This window comes from Galleria mellonella, unplaced genomic scaffold, assembly GCF_026898425.1.
Source record: "Galleria mellonella isolate WM207_F2 unplaced genomic scaffold, CSIRO_AGI_GalMel_v1 utg1267, whole genome shotgun sequence".
Taxonomy (NCBI): domain Eukaryota; kingdom Metazoa; phylum Arthropoda; class Insecta; order Lepidoptera; family Pyralidae; genus Galleria; species Galleria mellonella.
The window spans coordinates 2,511,420-2,530,178 of NW_026441987.1; the positions used below are offsets into that span (position 1 = coordinate 2,511,420).

General features: G+C 34.9%; 1 protein-coding gene across 2 annotated transcripts in view; it reads right to left on the bottom strand.

Moving 5' to 3' along the window:
* LOC116413785 (hemicentin-2-like) overlaps positions 1-18,759 on the bottom strand; it is a 194,714-nt gene that overhangs the window by 24,448 nt on the left and 151,507 nt on the right. For both annotated transcript variants that reach the window (XM_052900803.1, XM_052900808.1), the window contains exons 8-12: positions 18,345-18,492; positions 16,226-16,356; positions 8,827-8,986; positions 8,079-8,240; positions 2,970-3,104 (exon numbers count right to left, since the gene is read on the bottom strand). In XM_052900803.1, the coding sequence (XP_052756763.1) occupies positions 2,970-3,104; positions 8,079-8,240; positions 8,827-8,986; positions 16,226-16,356; positions 18,345-18,492 (736 nt within the window). The remainder of the gene's footprint in view (positions 1-2,969; positions 3,105-8,078; positions 8,241-8,826; positions 8,987-16,225; positions 16,357-18,344; positions 18,493-18,759) is intronic.

The window sequence follows — 18,759 nt, forward strand, 5'->3', positions numbered from 1 at the left end:
TAAAGAATATGAATTAGAATTGCTCTCTCCAAGAAACATAAAACGTTCTTTTAAATAATGAGGTGTAACTGGATTAAAGAGAATTGAGTAAAGAAGGGAAAGGATGTGCCAGTTACGACGAAGACGGATAGAGAGCCACTTGAGTCGTGTACGATATTGGGATACATGGTCATATTTGCGAAGTCCAAATTTGAACCGTATACATAAATTTTGAAGACGCTCAAGTTTATTTAACTGCTCTTCAGTGACATTTGAATAACAGGAATCGGCGTAGTCAAGGATGGGGAGGAGCAATGTATGAGCAAGCGCAATTTTGGTATCCATAGGAAGAACCTTACGCAACCTGTAAAGGGATCCAGTTGCCGCAAACATCTTCCTGCTAATCTCAGCAATCTGAGGTGACCAGGATAAAGTACTATCAAAACAAATGCCGAGATTTTTAACGCGGTCGCTGTAGTTTAACTTCATTCCATTAAAAACTACAGAAGGAAGGTCATTCAAAGCCACTCTGGAAATGTAACTAGGGCTACCTATGATTATAACCTGGGTCTTGGTCGGATTTACAGCAAGACCATAGGATTTGCTCCAGACAGATATACGTTCAAGGTCTTCGTTTATTGTATTTACTGCAACAGAAATATTAATAAGAGGAGCCCGGCAGTAAATTTGAAGGTCGTCTGCATAAAGATGGTAGGAAGACCGAAGCTGAGATGTGATATTGTTGATAAATAAGGCAAATAAAAGAGGAGATAAGACGCCACCCTGGGGCACGCCCGCAGATGTACTGCACCAAGATGACAAAGAGTCGTTGATACGAATACGCTGCCGACGTCCAACCAGGTAACTACGAAACCATTCAATTGCCGTTGGAGATATGTTGAGAGAAGTCATCAGTTGCAACAAAATGTCGAAATCGACGGTATTAAAAGCATTACTGAAATCTAATAATGTTAAAACTGTCAGCTCTGAGCTATCCATTCCGAAACGGATATCATCAGAGATCTTTACAAGAGCAGTAGTCGTGCTGTGACCTGCGCGGAAACCAGATTGCAAAGGATTAAGAAGGTTATTTTTGGACAGAAACAAGTTGAGTTGCTGATGTACTAACTTTTCCAGAGCTTTGGAAAGGAAGGGAAGAATGGATATAGGTCGATAATCGGAAAAAACTGTGGGGATATTTTTTTAGGTAGGGGGATAATAAAGGCTTCTTTCCAGATATGAGGAAAAATACCTGAGGATAATGAATTATTAAAGAGAAAAGTAATAGTTGGCAGCAGGATATCAAGGATAGGCATGATCATAGCACGACTGATGTTGTCAGTACCCAGAGCATTAGAAGATATTGACAGTAAGCTTCTCTCAACATCACAATCGGACAATTGTCCGAAAACAAAAGGAGTGTAATCAGGAGTTGGAAGCGAAGAAAGATAATACAGTGTTTTTAATTTGTCATTAGGAACAACAATAGAAGAGGAACAAAAATGTCTATTAAGGTTCTCAATATCAATACTAGTGGAACTCTCATTGTGTTTTTTTCCAACTCCTAAAGATTTAAGAAATTTCCAGACTTTTGCTGGATCTCCATTCTCAACAGATTTATGGATGTGGCGACGTTGGGCCTCCCTACACATCTTATTGCAGAGATTTCTGATGCGCACGTAGTTGTCACGATATCTGTCTGGGTCTTTTTTAAATTTAGTTTTAGCATTATTTTTCTTGTTTATGATAGCTCTAATATCCTCAGTGAGCCAGGGCGCAGGCAGATGTCGGACTCTGACGGGACGGATTGGGGCATGCCGATCATAAAGGTCAAGAACGAGTTGATTAAATTCTTGTATCTGTATGTTTACACAACCTATATTTGCAATAGATGACCAGTCACACTCCGATGCATCTTTTCGCAAACGGTCCATGTCAATGGCCCCAAAATTGCGCTGCATGAGGATTCTACGCTTTAATTTAGGAGGACGGATTTTATAGGAAAGGTATAAGAGATTATGAAAGGAAAAAGCATCAGCGGTGTGCTGACCAAACTTGGAAACATGTTCGGGAGATGATACAAGGATTAGGTCAAGTAAGGAAGGATTGCAATTCGGAAAAAAATGGGTTGCTTGGAGAGGCAAAATATTTAAATTACAAGCACTGGCAACAGACTTAAGACGGTAAGCTCGGCTATCATTTTTCAACAGACAGGTGTTAAAATCCCAACCAGGTCGACCTCCTCGCGGTTCTCTCTAGAAACTATCATGGTTAATTCCTGATGAATTCATCATGATGGGCTAACTGGCCTGTTTTCATTCTCAAGTGAGAATGAAAACAGGCGGAGCACCAGTGAAGTCACTGGTGCTCCGCCAGCATATCCCGTTAGCGCAGGCGGGGTTACCATACCATTTTCACCCATCAAAACAAAACCCAATTAAGCATGCTGTATCACGTAGTCTAATATATACAAAAACATATAGTACCTACTAGTAATTTATAATTAGGCGTCATAATTGGGTAGCGTTTGAGGTCACACTAAATCCTCCGGTACCTTTGGAATAGTCGTTTTTGGTCTGAATTTGAATTGGTTGCTACATTATTTATATTATTTTAAATGCTAATTAAAGACAGCGTTTCAGTTTACTGTTATATGACTATGTGGTTATTTTAATGATTTACTTTTAAACACTAACTTTAAAAAATGCAAAGGTACCAAATGTAGTAGTGTAGCCAGTAGTTGCCACGCTTGACAGACGGATGTTTTAAAAGGGATGCTGCTGCCCATCTCGCTACTATAAGCTCATTTAGTCACCTCTTACGACATCCACGGGAAACGAAGGGTTGGCCCATTCTATGCCGGAATTACACGCCAATATACAATATATAATATATATACATACATTCTCGTATTAAAAAAAAATAAAAGTTACAGACCTAAGTATCCTTACATACAAATATTTTTTTTTTAAATAAAGCTGTATACACACCTGCGGGAACAATTTGAAAGACACACGGCCGCTTCTGTCGGCCGACGGCGTTTGAGGCGCGACACAGTAGCGCCCCGTAGTCACGCTCGCTTGCAGCTCGATATCGCAGCTCACTTGCGGTGCCTCCTGTTGACACTGTCAAATTTATAAAAATAATAATAGATAAATAGATACTCTTTATTGTTTTTTTCCAAATGATACACAATAGTAAACTTATTATAAATACAAACAATTATAAGAAATGTTTCCACTGAGAAAACAATAGGCGACCTTATCGCTAAAAGCGATCTCTTCCAGGCAACTTTTGGATGGTGAGCAGTAATTATAAACAATTAGATCGCAGGTGTTAATATCGAATATAATATAAATTCTTTACTGCATTTGTAAATTACATGTAATAAATATTGTGAGCAAGGGTGGACTTATCTCTGACAGAGATCTCTTCCAGTCAACCTAATACAGTGAGAAAGCATGTCGTTAGCGGGCAGCTGAAGTGCTACAACTATTAATTCATAAACAAATATACAGTTGAATAAAATATTAAAATATATAATAAAATATTATATAAATACATATAATGTAAATAAATATAATACCTAGCTACTTATATAATAAATGTTAAAATAAATGAATATACTACCTACATTAGGAATTTAGTTTAATGATTTTAGGATCTGCTAGTTCATATTTAATAATACTTATTTCTTCAAAAATTTATTTATTTATGACTAGCTTTTACCCGCGACTTCGTCAACGAAATATACTATAAACATAATAATAAACGAAATATATTTCCAAAATAACTGTCAGGGGTGATTAGTGATCGATACTGATGCCAAAAATGCAATCAGTAAAATTTTGGTCTGTCTGTCTGTATGTTCGTTATAGAAACAAAAAATACTCGACGGATTTTAACGGAACTTGGTACAATTATTCTTCATACAGGCAGGTTATAGTATACTTTTCATCACGCTACGATCAATAGGAGCAGAGCAGTGAAGAGAAATGTGTCTGTTACATCAAAACCACTGAACCGTGAGGAAGGACATAGGCTACTTATTTTACGAAAAACAAAGGAAACGCGGAAGAAGTCGCTGGCAACAGCTAAGATAAAATAAAGTAATTTAAATAAAATAGGCTACTTCAATGATTTTGTTAGTGAACATATTCCAGTCACGTGGGCGAAGTCACTAGTCATCATCATCATCATATCAGCCTTTAACTGTCCACTGCTGAACACAAGTCCTCCCTTGGAAGGGTTTTCCAGTAGTTGCCACGCTTGGCAGTCGGATTGGCAACCGCAGTTAGGCTTTAGAGATGTTTTAAGAGGGACGCTGCTGCCCATCCCTCGCTCTCCCTTAGTCGGCTCTTACGACACCCACGGGAAAGAAAGGGGTAGTCTATGCCGGGACCATGCGAAGTCGCTAGTATGAGCTAGCAAATAAATAGAAACAAAAAACTGTCAATAGAAATAAAGTAAATAACAAATAACTCCCTTCAGAACAAATCCGTCATTGTAGCTAATTTTCTCTTTCTCTCACAATGTATTACATTATTTTTCTGTACAATAAAGTTCGTAAACAAAAAAAAAACAAACAAATATAAAAGATTTATTTGCGGCTACAACTATAATAACTCAAATAATCACTCAAGGTGTATTGTAACAAAAGTCACATCCGAAAGAAACGAGATGTCAAAGTTCGTATGACTTTGAGACGGTAACAATGTTTAACTCTTATGGGAGACTCAAGTTAGACACACCATGCATAAAATAAGACCACATCAGAGAGGATAAAATTCTACGAACGAAAGTTTATCCCTTCAATAGTATAATATTTAGTGATTTAAAAATAAATAAATTTAATAATTTCAAGTAATCCCCCGCAACACCTGTACAGACCTTCATAAACTGTAGCAAAGAATCATAGCTATCACGTCAGATTTCAAATGAAAACTTAATTTTTTTTATACCACTGACGTGGCAATTAAGCATATGAGCCACCTGATCGTAAGCGGTTATCGTAGCCTATGAACGCCTGCAATACCAGAGGTATTACGCGTGCGTTGCCGGCCCTGAAGAAACCTCTTTACTCCCCTTTCGAAGAACACCATGCTGTAGTCTTTTGGGAAAACCTCGGCAGGGAGCTCATTAATTATAATTAGTCCATTCGTTTATGAGCTTTCTTTAGGGTTATAGAGGTTCCTTCAGGATCGGCAACGCACGCGTAATACCTCTGGTATTGCAGGTGTTCATAGGCTATGGTAACCACTTACCATCAGGTGGGCCGTATGCTTGTTTGCCACCTTACTGGTATAAAAAAAGAGCTATTATTTAGATGTAACAGATACACACATGGATCCGTCAAACTTATAACACATCTCATTTTGCATCGTAGGTTAATGATACGTGCATTACTTCGATGCATTTAATATTGTTTAAGTGAAGCAATATTGTATATATTATATAGATATAATATATAGTTTTAAAGAAAATCTGAAATATTTTATTTTATTATATTTAGAATGGTCAATTTCATGTTTTAGTCTTTTAATCTTCAAACTTCACCCCTCAGGAAGTCATTACCCAAAAGCATACGTAACCTCTCTCTAAGAAATTATCCTTTAAGAAGAGCGTTCATTAAATGAATTCTTTAAATCAAAACAAGTAATCAAATAGGAAGTAGTTTATCGCATTTATATGTACATATATATGTATATTTTATATATATATATATAAATACTATATTATGAATGTCTGTATATATGTAATTTACCTTCTTATATTAAAATATAAATAATTTTATTTTTTTAACGCCATCGAGTATCTCAGTACATCTTAAAGGTTGATTTGTAGAAAATGCCTATAAAGTAAGCCTTTTATACCATATTTTCTTGGTCAATAAAATTTCAATACATAAAATAGCAAATATAGACACAGCTCACCTGATAGAATGTGGTTACCGTCGCCTATAGACACAAATAACACCATAGACTTCACGGAAATCGTTATGACGTCCATAATCATAGTGTAACAAGAAACATTTATATTTATTTTCGTGCTTTATTGGAAACGATAACAAAAAAGATATTAATTAAATGTCAATACGGAACAAAATATTTTATTTGTCACAGTAATTACACTTTGCGGAACAAAGCTCAGCGGGAAGCACGTCGGCTGGCCACGTGACTATTTCTAATTTGTATTTCGCAGGACCAAGTACAATAGTACTCTATTGCTTCTGTGCAATATTATAGGAAATTATTTTGATTTTTATCATTATTGAGTTAAATATGAAAGTGAGTTGCTTTGTTACCTCTTAGCATCTTAATGACTCAATTAATTGTGATAAATTTATTATACATACACTATATTAGACAGAAATGCGCATAAGTTATTATTTATCTGATCAATCAATATACGCTAGTTATTGACATTTAATTTTTTTTATACCACAGGGGGCAAAAGAGTATGCGACTCACCTACAAGAAAGTGACTACCGTCGCCCATGACCACTTGCAAAACCAGAGGCATTGCAGATGTGCTGCCAACCTTGTATTTTTATTTATTCTTTAATTTAATTATAATAAAAATACCACCGGACAAAGCGTCAACTAGTCACAAACTATACAGAGCGTGTTCTGTAGCTATTAATCAACCGAACGAAATTTTCAAATATTTTTTTTAAATATCATACAATTATATATAAAGATTAACAATCAACTAATCAACAATAAAAAAAAACACACACACTTATGAATATGAATAAGAACGTTGTATTGCGCGGGAATTCAATCTGTAATTAGTACTAAGTATGGCGATATATAACCAAGACCACTAGAATTATTAAATATTATTATATTAGCAAAAATAATAAACATCACCAAAGCTGTATTGTAGAAAACGTAAAAGAATATTTGTATATCTGCGTGTCATTCGAAAACGCAAACAAATGTCAATGCGGAACAAAACAATTAATTTGTCACAGTAATTACACTTTCCGGAACAAAGCTCGGCGGCGAGTACGCCGTCTAGCCACGTGACTTCTAATTTCACTATTTTGCACGGCGGAGTTGTAAATTAATTTGCTATGTGCCATATGGATGAAAGAACATCCAAGTATCGTACAATTTGAGATTTGCTCTCTACTGCTTTATTGGAATATTTTACAGAAAAATGTTCTGCAACGAAGTTGCGATTAAGAAATAGTATGTTTGTATAACGTTTGAGGCTTTTATGAATAAGAAACCAGTTTATATACTACTGCGACTGTAAAGGTCATGTGTTCGAATCTGGCTGACACCAAAAATTTTGTCAATTAATTTTTTTTTTGGATGATGGGAAACAATGATATAATGGAGGAAGGACAGGGAAGGGATTGTTTTTAATGAGGTCTGACATTTTCATTGCTAGAAATATATCCTATTGGGTCGACTTCCACGTGGTTCCTTCTGGAAATCATCGTGGTTAATTCGGAATCACAGTTAGGTTTTGGTGATGAACATTAGAATCCAACCTGATACAAGCCAACCTTCATTGCTCGGATTAATTTGGATTTATATCAAGTCTTTTTTTTTAATAGATGAGAATGAAATTGTAACCCCCTGAACTAACGGTATACGCTGGGGGAAAGGGATTATTAGTAATGGGTAATAAACCAAGACACAAAAAGACCCATTGCTAGCAATATACCTTATCAGGTCCACCTCCACGCGGTTACCCCTGGAAACCATCGTGATTAATTCTTGTTAAATTTTTCACGATGGGCCAACTGACCCGCCTTCATCTTCGCCTATCATCTATCACTGGTGCCCCGCCAGTATATACCGATAACGCAGACGGGGTTACCATTCCACTTTCATCTATTAAAGAAAACGATATAAACTGGCTGGCGGGTCACCCGTGAAGAATGATATATGGGAATGAAAGCAGGTAAGCTGACCCATCTTGACGATTTCAAGAATAAATGAGCACGATTGTTTCCAGATTCCTCCTGGAACTCCGCGTGGAAGGAAACCTAATAGGATTTATGCTAGTATTGGAGTTATTAACAATCACTTTGCCCCCCCTCCTATTCAATGTATAGGATGTAATGATGACCAAATACCAACCGTATCTAGCAGGCGAGACCTGGAAGCTCTCGCCACTGTTGTTGAACTGCCAGTAGAAGGTGACGTCGGCTGGGTCAGCGCTGACCGTGCACCGGACCCTCAGAGGCTCGTCCAGCCTGGCACCGATCAGCACGGGGGAAGGCTGCGCGCATACTGGTGCGTCTGGTAACAATAAATGAAAATATTAAACCAATTTTGTTAAAATTTACATGAGACTAGTCTGTAAGTATATCTATTCAGATAAAAAAAAAAAGAATTTTCCAAATCAGTTTAGAACTGATGGAGTTATGAGGTAATATAAGAAATATCAATAAAAAAATACAACCGAATTTAGAAACTCTCTCTTTTGAAGTCAGTTAAAAAGAAACAATATTATTATATTATAAATTACTACAAATGTACCAAATTCAGAAATAATGAAATTTACTATAACCTTTTTGATAAATAAAATATTAATAGAAAGTTTTTTTTATTCAACTTAGAATGGCAAACAAGCTGATGGCCCATCTGATGGAAAGTGGTAACCGTGGCCTATAGACATAAGCAGGACAGTAGACATAACAGAGTATACTGTTTCCCCCATGCGTTACCATTCCTGAGGAGTCAGGCCACCCTTCAAACCAAAACGTAGCCATGCAAACACAACTGCTTCACGGTAGAAACACGAATAGGACAGAGGTACCCAAGCAAACGACTTATATATATATGTACACATACATATGTTATATGGCGTGATAAGGTATCTTACATTGCACTCTAAGATAAACGGCTTGGCTGCTGGACTCCCCCATCTGGTTGGCGGCTCTGCAGGTATACAGTCCACCATCTCTCCTGGCCACCCTCTGGAGTACCAAGGACTTAGTGCTGATGAATACTCCAGATGACATGTTCTGACTTACTTGGACATCCTGGAAATTAGAACTGATTTGAACATCTTAATATTAGAATTATAAATGCATAAGGTTCTTTAAAAAGGATGTAAAAAGATTTCTTCAGGGTCGGCAACGCGCACGTAACATCCTTGATGTTACAGACGTCTATAAGTTATAATAAATTTGTTTACCATCAGACGAACCGTATGCTTGTTTATTACGATATATAAAAAAATCGAAAGCATGTGTGATGTTTGGATATATCGATGTTTCATAAACGACTGATCAAATTTGAATGAAATTTTGCACACGGATAGGGTAAACCCTAACTTAACATATACGATACTTTATATACTAATTCAGATAAAACCGCAGGATTAGACATGAGCAGTACCGTGGATATAACACTGTTTCGCCCATGATACCTCCCATGCGTTGCCATTTCTGAGGAATCAGGTATTATTTCTCTGTACCCAGTAAATTCACGCCATATCCCACCCTTCAAACCGAAACACAGCCATGCAAACACAACTGCTTCACGGTTGAAACACGGATGGAACAGAGGTTCTCATGCAGACGACCTGAACAAAGTCTCCATCTGATAAACACCGTACCAAAAACGCTAATTACACGATGGTGTTGTCATAATCATAGCTGTGACTAATGGAAAACATTCCGGCGACTATTTTGAACTATTTTTAGTAATAATGAATGCTCGACATTGATCGGCCCACATTAAATATTTTGTAAATATTTTATTTATAACCCTTATTTCAAAATCATTAACAGACAGTCGTTATCTATTTTTATCTGTTTAAATACCAGAGGGAGACTTTGTACAAAAGTCGTTTTGCTTGGGCAACTCTGTCCCTTTCGTGTTTTTACCAGTTGTGTTTGCATCACTGTGTTTCAGTTTGAAGGGTGGGATATGACAGTGAATTTAAGTGTACAGAGGAATAACACCTCAGTCCTCAGGAATGGCAACGCATGGGGGTATCATGGGCGAAACAGTATACTCTATTATGTCCATGGTACTGCTCATATCTATAGGTGACGGTTACCACTTTCCATCAGGTGGACCGTCAGCTTTTGTGTTCCACAAAAAATACCGACTTCAATGGAGGCAAAACGAGTTATTTTATTTTTAAATTGACTTATAAAATAGATTGTGATAAAATTTCTATGGAACTAATCTGTAAAAATATCCTTTCGGATAAAAAAGGAACTTCCCAAATCGGCACAGAACTAATAGAGTTATGAGATAATGAACATAAAAAATTTAAAGTCTCCTTTTTTGAAGTCGGTTAAAATACAACTTGATTACACAGTTTTGAGAGCAAAACGGACAAGTGACTGGCTATAGTATAATAGATGCCTCACGGTTTTGTAACACGCCCTCTTAGATTATATAGATAGAGCATCGAGCCTCAAAAACGCATCAACTTTTTGTCAGCTAATTGTCAAATTAGCTGACAAGTTTCTTTTTTTTTTTTTTTTTTTTCTTTTTTTGTGGCGTTCACCCCGATATTAGGGTATTTTGCCAAGAACATAACGGGGAAACGATAATAGTAATAAAAATACCTAACACAAACGAATTTAGAAAGGATAAGGATTAGGTCTAGGATATTTATAGGATATGAAGGATATACTTGTACATATGAGAATATACTTATAAATATATAGGAAAAGCAATTGATGCAACTATAAATGTATTCATGTAATATAACTAAATCTTAATATTGTTATCATATATATATGAAGATAGTATTTTATAGATAATAGGATCATTGGAAGAAAGTAGAGTAAGAATAGAAGTTGGGAATGGAACACGGATGGATCGGAGATGATTAAATAGGGAGGTGTGGTCAAATTTAGAACATGAGAAGAATATATGATTCAAGTCCGCCACTTCAGCACCGCAATTACACGACGAACTTTGTACAATACCAAGCTTGTATAAATGAGAAGGTGTGCATACGTGACCTAGACGCATACGAGTTATAATAGTTGTTGCGGTCTTTCCAAGCTTTAATTTACAAAACCATGGTTTGAAAGGAATATCGGGTTGTATAAGGCGATAAAATCTTCCTTTTATATATAGGCATACCTTAAATATATTTTTGGGAGACAAGCCAGGTCACTACAGTAATTATGATACGGATACATATCACCACAAGTTACAGCCTCTCTTGCAATAAGGTCAGCTTTGTCATTGCCGCTAATACCACTGTGTCCTGGTAACCAGGCAAAAGAAACGGAATACCCTCTCAACATGCAAAGATAAAGACCTTGTCTTATATCACAAATAATGGGATAAACTGGTTTTGATTTAAACGGATATTTGGCTAGAGCTTGCAAAGAGCTCATAGAGTCAGTGAAAACTATTGCCTTATGTAATTTCATTAAAAGTATATATTCTACAGCTTTTAAAATACCATAACATTCCCCGGTAAAAACTGAAGACTCCGGTGGAAGTTTAATTTTTTGAACGATATTAAATTGTGAATGAAACACACCCACACCAACACAACCGCTATTGTCTGGTTTTGATGCATCAGTAAAGATGTAGTGCCATTCATTCCATTCAATGTCAGTTATAAACATAAATTTGGCATTCAATTCTGAATCATTTTTTGATAACCCAAAATCATATTTAATATTAGGAGATAAAACTAAAGATTGATATGAGCATTTATAAATATATATATATATATATATATATATATATATATAAAGATATATATATATATATATATACGAAAAAAGAAGCGATCAGATAGATATTGCCTTCTTAAAACCAAAGGTGGATCACCGACTTCGAGCTGTAAAGCATTGATTGGACTTGATTTCATTGCTCCAGAGATAATCCTCAAGGCCTTTGATTGAATTAAATCCAATTTCTTAAAAGCAAATGAACTTCCTGGAGCTAACAAAAAAGTTCCATAATCAATGACACTCCTTATAAGACCATTATAAGCAAGTTTTAGTGAAACGGGATGTGCTCCCCACCAAACTCCAGCAAGGCACCTAAGAATGTTGAGGTTACGCTCACATTTCGTGGAAATATAATTACAGTGGGACAGACCTGTTAATTTATTATCTAGCACAATACCTAAAAATTTAATTTCAGTCTTTATAGGAATGTATGAGTTATCATAAAGCACCTTAATTTGTTGCGGTGATCTCATTCTTGAAAACAAAACTACACTACTCTTGGTTACAGAAAGATTAAGACCATTTGCATCTAACCACGTTTTTAACAAATCTAATGAATCAGATAATTTGGCAGAAGCAGATTCTATGGACTTCGCAATAAAATATAATAAAAGATCATCAGCATATTGTAAAATTTTGACGGATTTATCAAGGAATAATTCTAGATCGTATGTGTATATGTTAAATAAGATTGGACTAAGAACAGATCCTTGTGGAAGGCCTTTCCATACAGTTCTAGATAATTTGGTATCTTCATCTAAATCCATATGTATTGTTCTTTCTGATAAAATATTAATAATGAAATTAGAAAGCATTACCGGTACATTTAGAGCTTGTAATTTAGTTTTTAAAATAGAAATTATTACATTATCATAGGCAGAATTTATATCTAAAAAGGCTGAGAGGATTGACAAATTTTGTGAGAAAGCTATATGAATATCTGAAATAAGAATGCTCACATTATCTAAGGTGCTCTTACCTTTCCTAAAACCAAACTGGTTCGGGGATAGTAAGTTATTACTTTCTAAAAACCATTCTAGACGGTTTTTCACTAAATGTTCAGCTAGCTTTAGTAAGACAGAGGAAAGTGCAACAGGACGGTATGATGATGGTTCAGAAGGTGGTTTATGAGGCTTTAGAAATGGTATAATAATCTGAGACTTCCATGAAGTAGGTATATTTCCCGAAATAATTATGGAATTAATTATATTTAAAAAGTAAATTAATGTCGCATCGCTAGCATTTTTAAAAAAGAATACGGTATACCGTCTTTCCCGGTGCAGAGTCTTTAATAGAAGCTAGAACACCTTTAAGTTCTACTAGAGTAAAAGGAGAGTCAAGTTCGAATAATTCGTCAGAGACGGATAGAGAAATATTGTAAAGGCATTCCGGCACATAACTAGGAGCAAGGCGATCTAAAAATTTATTCGCTAAAGTTAAATCGAGTGCAGAACGTGATGTATGATCACTAAAGGCAGATCTGAATCTTTTAATATTATTCCAAACGACTGATGAATTAACTTCTGGACAGATAGAAGAACAAAATCTTCTCCAGCCTTCTAATTTCTTTTTTTCAGTAGTTTTCGAGTAGAACGTGAAACTGCGGTGTAAATGTCAAAATTTTCTGTTGTCATGTAATTATTATAATTTTTTTCAGCCTCTTTACGATTTTTAATTGCTTCCGAAATCTTTGTCCCACCAAGGTGGGGAGGGAATTTTCCTGAAGCACTATTTTTAACAGGAAATAATAAATCAGCAACCTCCTTCATATTTATCATCAAGTCATTACAACATTGATGTTCATTTCCATGGTAAACAATAGGTAACTCCGATATTTTATTATCTAAATATTGTTTGTAAATATTCCAGTCTACATTTGATAAATTATATTTAAGCCGAGGACCACTCTTTCGACTTGAGGGAATGGAAATTGGAAAAGAAAGAATGAGGGGAAAGTGATCGCTTCCGAAGGTAGAGGAATGAGGATACCACGACAGTGAAGAAGCTAAATCAGAAGAACATATTGAAAAGAGCACTAAACCCTTCATTTGGTGCAGTTCTACGTGTTGGTACATCTGAGTTAATAATACATAAGTTGTAAGTGTCAATTATCGTCAGGAGTTTTCCACCATAAAAATTAGAAGTAGAACTGCCCCACGATTGGTGTTGAGGATTAAAATCGCCCATTACGAGAAAAGGTTTAGGTAAAATTGAAAATAATTGTTCTAGTTGTGAATATATTTGGCATGTAGGATCAGGAATATATAAAGTAACAAAACAGATACCATTTATAATTATAGCAGCTGCATTAATGCCGCTATATACAGGAAGCGAAAAAGAAGAAAAAGGAAGGGAGTTTTTGACCAATATGGCAACACCGCCATATCCGTCAGCTCTATCATCACGGAGACTTGTAAAGCCTGAAATTAAAAGGATATCCTGGCTTTAACCAAGTCTCTTGAGAGCTATTATAAAAGGATTATATTTATTAATTAAATAAAATAAGTCTGATTTCTTGTTTGTTATGCTACGACAGTTCCACTGAATTATTAGGACTTTGTAATCCATTGTGAGAAGTTAATAATTGAGAAAATACATTGTAAATGGCATCGTTGGACGGTGGTAAAGTTGTTTGTATCATTTTCGATTGCGATAACACTTTAATAAGCATGAGAATAATATCAAAGATGGATTGATTATTGTCAATATTATTTGATGATAATGCACAACCATTAGAGGGAGCAGGAATATTATATTCCTTAACTATGGCTTCATGGGCAGAACGATCATATCCTTGTTGTGCTTTTTGAGGAGAGCGTGGTTTAAGTGTAACTGTTTTTTTATATGATGATTGAATATGTGGTAATGATGATTTCTCTTTAAGGAAAGAAGATTGAAAATGAGATTTATTGGACGGAGATGATGATGTTAATACATCTGAATATAGTTTAGAAGTGGGAGGATGAAATTTTGATGCTTCAGCATAAGAAACACAACTGTGGGCCATTGTTTCTTTAATGGCTTTCTGACGTGCATATTCAGGACATTTCTTACTAATTGCTGAATGAGAACCATTACACAAGATACAAGAAACATTTTCCTCATCTACTTCACATTTATCACCTGTATGATTTAGCCTGCATTTATAACATCGAGGATTTGAACGACACTGCATCTTGACATGTCCGAACCTACAGCAGTTATAGCATTGGATAGTGGGGTAAATGTACAAATCTACAGTTAATGATGTGTAAAACATAAATACTCTTTTTGGTAATATTTGTCCATCAAAAGTAATAACAATGGTTTCAGTATTAATAAAACTTGGTTGTCCTTCATTAATGGTCTTTTTCTTAATTCTTCTGGTTTTTAGAATTCTCCCACAACCTATAGGTACTGATATATTTTGGATTACTTCCTCTTCTGTCCAATCTTTAGGAATACCCCTCACAATTCCCATACGGGTTACATGGAAAGAAGGTATAAATGCCTTAAAATTATGTGTTTCTAATTGACTATTATTTAAAAATGCATTTGCATTTTCAAAATTTGAGAAAGAAAGCGATAAACGGTTTCTTCCTATTCTTTTGAGGCTACCATTCACTATATTATTTATCTTATTAGTGTGTAAAAAGCGACCAAATGCAATAGGATGTAATGTAGTGTTATCATTAGGATGTGTTTCATTTTTTTGTACATGAACGACATAAGGAGCTACATCCTCGGCATTGTACAAAGTTCTGCTTAAAGTACTGGGTGGAGAAGCAGGTTTAACAGACTCGGTATTATTTACAACTGGTATTGATACTTGAGTTTGATTCTCATCCTCAATACATTGACAATCACTATCTTTAATTTTAGATTCGAGACCTTTGGTGTGCCTCCTTCGTTTTTTATTGCAATGTTTGCAAATGCGACGTTCGCCACGTACTCGCTTACGTTTAGAACTTGCAACGCTAGAACCATCTGTGTCCATACTAGATTCACCCAATATATCAAAACTATTATTAAATGGGATAGTTATATTGCAGACACCTGGGGGGTTGTCCCCCCAGGGTCTATAGGTGGATCCATAATGTCTAGTTAATATAGGTAATTTACTTACCAATATTTACAGCAACAAACACTATTACTACAAAATATACAATTATATATACAATCTAATACACAATATATAAATAAGACTAATCCTTATATAATTAAAAATAAAATTAATTTAAAGAAGATCAAAAAACACTCCCGCTTTTTTAAACGTTTCCCGCGCTTTTTCGACAAGTTTCTTTCTTGTCACTGTTCTATATACTTGCGCATAAAATGTATCTTGACGTATTATTTAATAAATAAAATGAATGTTTACGCCCTAGAGAGATGCAGAAATTATAAGATAAAATAAATATAGAAGTTATAAGCGAATCACTCATAACTATTTATCGCGCACAATTGTATGAAAAAGTTGAGCCGTTCCTCTCGAAACATTTCTATGGAGACACTCTATCTATATATATAATCTAAGCACGCGATCGATCGTACAAAGAACACAAATGTTCGTGACTCACTCACGTTATGGTACCACGAGATCCTGTGCTCCTTGGGGTTCGCTCGGATGTTGCATTCGAAGTAGACGTCGTCGCCTTCCTTTATGTCGTTGGGGTTCAGTGTACTCCCCAGAGACATAGCTAGCACTGGTCTATCTATGGATATTATAATCTATATTAATAGAATGTTTTATATATATATATATATATATATATATATATATATATATATATATATATATATATATATATATATATAAAGCTAATCTTATGAATACTCTTAAGTAAAAGCATTCATGAGTTTAGCTTGACTAAGTGTGGAAAAGTTGCAATTATCTTTCAATAAAACCCTAATTTACAAGTAACCAAGTTTTATATCAATTATCACAGAAAGACTATTTTCTGAATGAAACTATAGTATGTTTCAATAGAACCTAAATGTACAAGTAACCAAGTTTTGTTTAAAATGTCAAAGAAAAAAAATTTTCTAAATGAAATTATAGTATATTTCAATAGAACCTAAATGTACAAGTAGCCAAGTTTTGTTTAAATTGCCACAGAAAGAATATTTTCTAAATGAAATTATAGTATATTTCAATAGAACCTAAATGTACAAGTAACCAAGTTTTGTTTAAATTATCACAGAAAGACTATTTTCTGAATGAAACCATAGTATATTTCAATAGAACCTAAATGTACAAGTAACTAACTTTTGTTTAAATTATCACAGAAAGACTATTTTCTGAATAAAACTATAGTATGTTTCAATAGAACCTAAATGTACAAGTAACCAAGTTTTGTTTAAATTATCAGAGAAACGCTTTTTAAATAAAATTATTATTATATATTATATTAATAGTAACAAATCGAAACATTCAATCAGTTTAATAAATTTATTATTTGCACTATAACCGTACATTAGCAGACTGTCAATCAATTATACGTTTATTTACATTTTCATTATATTCTATTGACAGATTATAGATTTTATTTAAACATACAATAGGATTGAAATTAGTTTGGCAAATACAACTGTCATTGGGAAGTAAGACGGACAGTGTCTTCCATATTTAAATGAATATTCTGGACATATCACAAATTAATATCAATAGACCATTTAGTCTCACATTAATAGGAGTTTGTACTATAATTACTGGATAACTGATAGACATATTTGAATACATAGAAAATACCCAGACCATACAAACAGCTATGAATGAAAAAAAAATATTTGTAATAAGATTCAACGGCCCCATTGCTAGCAATATATCCTATCACCTGATAGGGTATATTACGACCTTCACGCAGTTTTCCCTGGAAATCATCTTAGTTCTTTCTTGTAAAATTCGTCGCAAAAGGGTAAACTGGTCAGCTTTCATCTTCACCTATCATCACTCACTGGTGCCTCGCCAGCGTATACCGATAGCGCAGGCGAGCTTACTTTACCATTTTCATCCATAAAAAAAGTTCTGAATGAAACAACTAATTGACCCAAATATTAATGATTCTCACACGAATAAACCAGCTACCATTTGTGACAAGATTTTTTGGACTTTATCGTGATTGAATAAAGACTTACTGTATAGACTTGTATTGACATAGTTATAGTTATCTTAAAATGTTACTAGATGGCGTTGTATAATTCTCAAATTAAGAACAAGGAATTACATAGAAGGAATGATAAAATAAAAACTGCACATCATATAGTTGGCTCCTTTCTTCTTATGCAAATAAATAATTAGTAAAAAGAGGACGAAAGATACACCCTCAGTTGCTATTTTTCACAATTCATAGCAGGCTAGTGTATAGAATATATATGTCAATTATTTGTCAATGACAAATTTTACATTACTAGATTATATATTGGACACAGTTTATGTAGAAAGTATGCAAGCAGGTTGTATCTGAATTTGGTAGGGTTATTATACGGCCGTATAATATTTTCTATAGACTGGCCTGCTATGAATTGACAATTTTATCACTCCTTCTATGTAATTCCTTGTTCTTAGCTCTCAAATGCGCTATAATTGTTTTATCGGCACAAACAAAGTACGTATTATTGCAAATATCAAATTTTCTAATAGTCTTGGTACTTCCGTCTTACTATTTATTCACCTAAATATTTTTGGCCCTTATGCACTTACAAACAACACTCATCCGGAAGGAATCTTCTAGAGCAACGCTGAGTACCGGGTTATCCGCTCGGCACCGGATTATCGCGCCGTCGTCTTCAGGCTGCGGCAGCATGGTAAGCCGGCTCACTGTGGTCGTTTCATTTGTGTATTCATTGTGCTGATGAACAAAAATCATCAATTTAAAACATCACCAACGTAACTGTTTACAAATAAACCCACTTTAAAAACAAGCTATTGTCCGCGACTTTGTAGTGTCATTCATCATCATCATCATATCAAGCTTTAACTGTCCTTTGCTGAACATAACCCTCTCCCTTGGGGTGTTTTGCCAGTGGTTGCCATGCTTGGCAGGCGGATTGGCAATTGCGTTTAGGATTAGGAGATATTTTGCTTGACGCTGTCGCCCATCCCTCTCTCTTTTATG